This window comes from Nanorana parkeri, unplaced genomic scaffold (assembly GCF_000935625.1).
Source record: "Nanorana parkeri isolate BGI_ZX_2015 unplaced genomic scaffold, ASM93562v1 scaffold2408, whole genome shotgun sequence".
Classification (NCBI taxonomy): Eukaryota; Metazoa; Chordata; class Amphibia; order Anura; family Dicroglossidae; genus Nanorana; species Nanorana parkeri.
In genome coordinates, this window is record NW_017308676.1 from 143,002 (window position 1) to 151,139 (window position 8,138).

Here is an 8,138-nt window from a genome sequence, read left to right on the forward strand (position 1 = left end):
TGCTCTATAATGTATTGCTGAGATTTGTATTCCTCTATAGCTGAGTGTACATTGTGCTGTATATTATACATGGGAATACAAATCCCAGTAATATATTATACACTGTATGTATAATGTATTGCTGAGATTTGTTGTTGTATTCCTATATAACTGGTGGTATTCTGCATTGCGCTGTATAATGTACTATTGCTGGGATTTGTAGTCCTCTATAGCCGGTGCCATTTTGCATTGATTGCTGTATAATTTTATACTTACCATTTCACTATATTGCACACCACACTTTTTTTTATTTCCACCGCTCCAAGCTTGCTCCTGTGATGGACTAATAGGCAAACTACTGTCACAAAATGCATGGCTGGGTACTACCATGGGAGACATATACCAAAGACAACATTGGACATACACAAATTATTTCTATAACATGCTTGTTGGATGCCTTAAAGCTGTACAATTGGCATGCACACTCTCAGGCAAAGCACACACACTGGTGACACATATTTGGCTGTTTTTTTTTTCTTTTACAATTAGCTCACATTTATCAACTTATATGGCGTGCATACAACAGAAGCACCCCAATCTGATTCACATCAGCTAACAAAGGCCTTTATCAGTTAGCTTTTGCAGCAATGCATACATCAAATGGTTTCAAATTAATAACATTTAATAAAAACTCACTGGAAAGAAAAAATAAATTCCTCAGCGCTCTGATAATTAATATAAAACCACTAAGTGTGTTTTTTTTTCAGTCCTCAACCACATTTTTATGAGAATTTGTTGGTTTTCTTTTATGCCATTGATGAAATTAACAAGAACCCTACAATGTTACTAAACATTACTCTCGGATATCACCTGTATGACTCCTGTGGGGAAAACAGGAAGGCTTTAATAAACACATTAGAGATTTTATCTGGACCGGGAAAGACGTTCCCAAATTACTCCTGCAGAGGAGGTAAAGAAATACTGGGCTTCATTGGAGACCAGAGCTCTGGGACCACTGCCACAGTAGCACAGATATTGGCCATGTATCACTATGTACAGGTGAGTAAAAGCTTTTTTATGTCAAAATTTAAGCTGATTTAGGGAACACAGTTCACATTGTGAGCAGGTCTAAATGTCATCCTGGCATACAATGTCAACACCCAGCTGTCCCACCAGGTAACATTCCGGAATTTCTGATATTCTCATTAAAACCAAAGATCAGTAATACCGTCTTCTGCGCATTTCTGAATAAAACATTCAAAGAAAAGTCCAGTTTGGAAAGCGCACTTCGGGGGGAATCTGGGTATTGAAGGCTGGTGTCCCGTTCCCCATACCACTGGAAAAATGGGCACTTGTGCGCAAGCGCACGTGCCATGGTCCGGCCACGAAAAAGAGTGACACAATGGGCTAATGGATCACACAGGGGAATCTGGGTATTGAAGGCTGGTGTCCCGTTCCCCATACCACTGGAAAAACTGGCACTTGTGCGCAAGCGCGCGTGCCATGGTCCGGCCGCGAAAAAGGGTGCAAAAACGGCGCACAAGGAGTGACACAATGGGCTAATGGATCACATCATTTAAGCTTAGCCTGCCTGTCTCCACGTTGCTGGATTGTCTCTCAGCTCCCCTGTGATTCCTTGCTTGTACTGCTCGACCTCTGACCCGGATTTGTTATCTTTGACTATTCTTGTCTGCTGCCTGTCTTTGACCTCGGATGGAACCCTGTGATTCCTTGCTTGTACTGCTCGACCTCTGACCCGGATCTGTTATCTTTGACTATTCTTGTCTTGTTGTGACCTTGGCTCGTTTGACCTGGATTACGGATCTTGCCCTGCTCTACAACCGCTCTTGGATTTAAGCTTGCACGGTGTTATCACCACTGGCACCCTTCCCACTCGCTGTCTACTTGGACTCTGTTCCCAACTCCAGAGTCCTCGGGACACGAGGTGCAAGGAAAGCCTCCTCACACATTCAGTCTCCAACCAGGTACATGACAGCTGGTGTGCGGCTCCAGGTGAAATCAGACCGGGAGTGTCTGGTGTGTATCCTAGAAAAACAAAAAGAGAGAAGTGGAGCCGCGCAACCTAGGACAATAAGGTGGGTGTTTAAAGGGGCAACACAATATTCACTGGTATGGACTCACATGTGGCGGGATTTGAAGGAAGCTCAGCAGTATGTGACCATGAGAAGTGGTGTGGTGTCAGGTGGGTCATCCAGTGGCTGTGAGGGACTAAGCTTAGACCCCTGGGCGGGGAAAAAGGATTCAGTACCAAATTGGCAGAGGAAAATCGAAAGATAGAGCAGACAATGTGTGTAAGTTGATGTTGCAATGGAAGAGGAAAACCATGTACACTCACCCTCACAGCTAATGATGTTAATCTTGCATGAGAGGTGTTAATGTTGGCTTCCCATTGGTGTTCACGAAGGGTGGAAGGAGTCTTTCAGGATGTATAACTGCTGAACGGCATTAAGAAAATTTTTTGCTAAGGATACAATGTGATAGATCCTGTAATATTATATCAGAAATCATCACTGATTACAAAACACGTCTGCTGAAAGCTGGAATGTCATGTTCTCCTAGCCAGCTACACCATGTTATTATGTATCATTCTGCATTCTGTTCTTGTATGATAGATCAGTTATGGAGCAACCAACCTATCACTGAAGGACAAGACTGTTTTTCCGACCCTGTTCCGGATGGTTCAAAATGATTTGGTCATTTATTCTAACTTGGCTCAAATGCTGAAGAACTTTGGATGGAACTGGATAGGAATTATTTCATCTGGTGATGACAGCGGGAGAGAAGAAGTTATGGTTTTAAGTAAAGTCATGACTCTCTATAAAATTTGCATTGCTTTTTATGTAGAAGTATATGGCCACGCAGAGGAGATTTCATCTATAAAAAAATTGAATGAAGAAGTAGATTCTTCAAAAAAACCATCTATCAACGTCATTGTACTATGCGGGACGTTGTTTGATTTTGAGATTGACATTTTACATTATCTGAGAGGTTATATAGATGACAGAACAGTGATCCTTAGCCCTACATGGGCGACAAGCATTGCTCTCATTGATAAACACCCAGAAATCTTTAATTGTAGCTTGTCCTTTAGGGCCAAGTCCACCAGAATCTCAAAACTTAGTGACTTTGCAAATAAATTCCAACCACATAAGAAGCCACAAGATGTGTTACTGGAAGAGATGTGGATAAAAGAATTAGGTTGTTCTTCTGTAAATAAGGATAAAAATACTCAGTTTAAATATTTATATAATACTTCACTTCATGACTGCAATGGCACAGAACATATTACTGACATCCCACACTTCCTGCATGGCGGAAACGCCCACCTAGTGTATCTGGCGGTCTACTCTATGGCTGCTGCCTTACATGAGATGCTTGGATTCATGAAGAGACAATTTTCTGGAAGCCAGTTATATAACTTTAAACACCAGGTGAGTGCAGCCCACATTAATATTAACATATTTAAACCTTAGATGTGGTGATTGCATTTGTTTTTTTCACCGATATTTGAATAACACACTTTGAATACAATCATATAACAAGTACATTTTATGGGAAAATACATAGTATCAAATTTATGCCAAATTGTAATTTTATACCAAATATACAAATACTTTCATCAAAGAAAAAAAAAAACATTAAAAACTTTAGCATGTATCTATTCAAAAAAAGAAAAAAATGATATAAAAACTACTAAATGTAACAAAGAGCACGGCATAAAATCTCTTCAAAACCACAAAGTGAATACAAATAATTTTGACTATAAGGGTATTTACTAGAAAACAGACCTTTTGCTGTTCATATAACATTGGAATGTTAGGTTGTGTAGACTTTATTGTAGTTGTTTAATCTTAGTATAACAGGCATACTGAGAAGATGGAGTAGTGGTGGCACAGCTAGTGATGGGGTGAAATAAGTCCAGCCCTCCAGAAACACCTGAGGTCCATGGCTCAATAAAGATCCATTATAGTTTCAGCTAAACTTTTGTCTTTCTGCAGAATTTGCTCCGATATATAAAAGCTGCGCGCTACTTCTCAGAAAACATTTCACAAAACTATTTTAATGAAGATGGAGAATTTGTTACGCAATATGTTATCCAAAACCATTTACTAGTCAACAAAACTTTACTCACAAATGATGTCGGATTATTTGAGCAATATACTTCCGGTGATCAGAATATTTTAATCAATGCGAGTTTAATAAAATGGAAGAATGACCAGAAAGAGGTAAGATTAAGAAGGACATGTACTGTGAAAGCTGCACCCAGAGAAGGCAAGCAGAGGGCAGAGGACTAGTCACCAGCAGGGATGAGCTTTGGGTTCTGGCTGAACATAAGTTTGTCCCCAACTCAGTCTGTTCGCAGTTCTATGAAGAGCTGAACAAAGTGGCCATATTTAGCCAGTTTTCCAATCACAAACTTCCAGCCAATATTTGTAAACAAACCAGCCGGGCATTCTTGGTGACCTCATTGACCAAATATATCCATTACCATACTTGATCAATGTCATCTCCCAGAGTTCTGGTTTGTTTACATAGTGGAAGGGGGGCTTCCAGTTTCTGATGAGTCCCCTTTGCAAACTCCCACATCCCCCTTAGCGAACAGGTTGTGGGGATGAGGCCCTTGTTCCCACAACATGGGTACAATTTAGTTTGCAAGGGAAGGGAAGCCTTGCCAACCCCACACCCCTTGCTAGGTTCTCTCTCAATGTTGAAGGCCTGGTATAGTTCATGGGGCAGGGTGCACATTTGCTATCTTCAGTTTGCTGGCCCCCAAGGCTCCATGCCTAAATAAAGGTCTGATTCAAATTTTAGGTGGAATACCTCGTGGCATTTTTTTCCTTTTACTTTATATGTAATGTACCTTCAAAAATGAGGTGGGGTTTCCCTTAAAATTCATATCAGACCTTTATTCAAACATACAGGCTAGACGTTCAGCAAAGGGGGCACAGCCCTAAACCATACCAGACCACTTGTCCTCAACATTGGGAAAGTACCTTGCAATGGGTAGAAGGTGGCAAAGCCTTTTCCTCCTTTGATCTCATCTTGTCCCACAAAAGGGATCTGGAGATGGGGGAGATCTATCAGAATTTAGCAGACCCCCCAGATATCTGGGCCCCCCTAAGAGGATTGAGTACAAATTAACGCTTGTTGTGCTCTCCCACAAAACAGCAAATCTACAAAAACATCTACACTGCGAGCATTTATTTGAAAAAAGGAAATAAAGAATGTCCCCCAATGTAAATCCAATCACATGGTCCAGCAATGACCCGCTGCCCAATGATGTTGACCCATCAACATGACACCCCCACCTCCCCATTATGTTCATCTGATTCGCCAACACTACAAAATGACAGATCTCGGCTGCTGTGTGTATACCAACTGGACCGGGATCCCGGATGATGTCCTTGACCAAAAATGGTCATGCCGTGTCCTATAAATAGAACAGGAAGTGAAATAATTTTTTTCTTAGACAGTTTTCACTAGAACAAGTGTCCCCATATATATGTCTATCTTATTTTAATGATGTAAATGAATGAAATAAATTATCACTTAAACATTTTGTAACAAAACAAATTTCACATTTAGATCCCGAGATCGCAGTGTTCTGAGGACTGTTTACCTGGAAACAGACAAGTGCCGAGCTCAGATACATTTGAATGTTGTTATGGTTGTGTGCCATGCTCAGAAGGAGAGATGTCCAATGTAACAGGTGCATTTTATTATAACTTTTAAAGACTTTTGTTAGTGGTAAAAATGATGTTAAATATATTGGAAGCGTGATCTGCTATATTTTATCTTTTAAGGCTGTGAACTATATATTAGTGTTATATTATGTTTGATAATGTCACGGGTCACTCCTCTTCTCTAATGGCTGTTAGCAGTCCTTATACCTGAACAATGTGACACTCACATAATAAGGAGTGCTGGGAGCCCCAGACGTACACCCTTAGGTGGCATATCCCTGATGGCCTGGGCTTACAGGAATGGTGACCTGGACTTCCTTCAGATGGACTAGGTGCGATATTTTCCATTATATTATTTAAAAAATGATAGCCGTCAGTCCATAGTTCCACATTAGCACACCAACATTGTAACTCATCTAATAGAGAAAGATAACAATAAACTTACTAGATGAAGCCAAACCTGTTCACTCAGCAACCATTATATGCTCTGAGATAACAATTTTGACTTTATCCGCTGACTATATTATTTTACATAGTTGTTGGCACCGGATGTAATACACAAGCCCACAAAAACTCAATCAAAGTACACAGGGCATGTGTAGTATTCCAATTCCATAAAAAAGAGAGAGACCAGCGCCAAAAGAAACCCTCCTGTGGCCCAAAAAGTTTCTTAAAATCCAGTACAGCTGCCCTGTTACAGATGAGGGATCCTGAATGTTGCATAAAACATAAAACAACACCGGACGCCTGTCGTGGTGCAATAAACCTTTTTTTGGTAAAAATAAGTGTACAATAAATTATACTCTGTTGCATGCGTATAGGATATGATATTATGAGATTCATGTTTTTTCACATAAACAAATGGGTGGACCTCTACAATTGTATTCCAGTACACTTTCTAATCCATGTACATTTTACATATGAATTGGTTCTGATATTGGGATAATAGCATTTCAGTCTTAGATATGGAGGTGTGATTCCAAGCTGATAGAGTTTTTGTCTTATACTGATGATAACTTGTCTTTATCTTTTATTGCTATCACTTTGTTGTTTTGCATTTTAACTTTTTTAATAATGGGTATATTTATTTCTTATGGTGATACCCCCATTGTGAGGGCAAACAACAAGAGCCTCAGCTTTGTCCTTCTGGTCACCATCTCATTGGGTTTCCTCTGCGTCTTCTTGTTCTTGGGTCGCCCCATGGATACAACCTGCAGGCTACGCCAAGTGTCTTTCGGAATTCTTTTTACCATCGCGGTCTCCTGTGTATTGGCCAAGACTGTAATGGTTTGGCTTGCTTTCAAAGCCACCAAACCGGGCAGTGTGTGGAAACAGTGGGTTGGAGTAAAACTGCCCAATTTGGTTGTCTTCATCTGCTCATCATTCCAAGTTGTCATCTGCATTGTATGGCTCGCGATCTCTCCCCCCTTCCCAGAGCTGGACACACGTTCATATCAAACAAAGATCATCATTCAGTGTAATGAAGGGTCAGTCGTTGGGTTCTACTCTGTCCTGGGATATATGGGGATCCTGGCTGCTGTCAGTTTTATTACAGCTTTTCTAGCGAGGACATTACCGGACAGTTTTAATGAAGCCAAGTACATCACCTTCAGCATGCTGGTGTTCTGCAGTGTCTGGATTGCCATGATCCCGGCCTATCTGAGCACCAAAGGGAAATATGTAGCGGCCGTGGAGATTTTTGCTATACTGACCTCAAATGCCGGACTTCTATTTTGTATATTTCTTCCAAAATGCTACATAATTATTTGTCACCCCAATTTAAATTCAAAGAAGCATTTGCTTGACAACAGAGGCAAATAATTTTGTGTACAGTAACATTAGAAATGTGAACCTCCATGAATAATGAAATACTTTTTTACTGATACCCCAAACATACAGTATATTGGTAAAAAAAAAAAGCTTGATAAAAATAAACCTTTATGAAAATTAAAAGTTGCCTCCGCTATACCTTCCGATGCTTCTGGGAGGTACCAGTGACATCATCATGCCTCACCGCTACCTTTATGTTTAACATGAATTATTAAGCAGATATGTATTTAGGGGCCTGTCAGGAAAGCAGACCTTTATTTTTCATTTGCTTTAAGGCTTGAACACAACGAATGACGCACTAGTAGGATTTTGTAGAATACTTTAAAGTATTTTTCTTCTGTAGTGCTGTGCCATTGGTAGTCCTTTGTTTTAACGTAATGTATGTCATTTGTTTTAAATTAAATTAAACATGTTCACAGTTTTAAAAAAAATAAAACCACACAGATATCTTCACTGATTTTGAAGAAAACATGTTTGTTATTAAAAGTTATCAAAAAGGAATACAACTCTACAGGAAAGTATTGATATGTACCCAGAAATAACTAACTACGGTCTGTAATAAGGTCTAATTAAGTGATACGTCCATCTAGGGTTGCCACCTTTTCTTCAGGCCAAACCCGAACA

At 40.0% G+C, this 8,138-nt stretch overlaps 1 protein-coding gene across 1 annotated transcript in view; it reads left to right on the forward strand.

The window, feature by feature from the left end:
* The window catches only part of LOC108801618 (vomeronasal type-2 receptor 26-like), a 16,361-nt gene extending 8,856 nt beyond the window's left edge, over positions 1 to 7,505 (forward strand). Inside the window, exons 2-3 of the mRNA XM_018573509.1 lie at positions 747 to 1,038; positions 6,669 to 7,505. Coding sequence (XP_018429011.1) covers positions 747 to 1,038; positions 6,669 to 7,505 — 1,129 coding nt within the window. The remainder of the gene's footprint in view (positions 1 to 746; positions 1,039 to 6,668) is intronic.
* Positions 7,506 to 8,138: the final 633 nt, after the last annotated feature.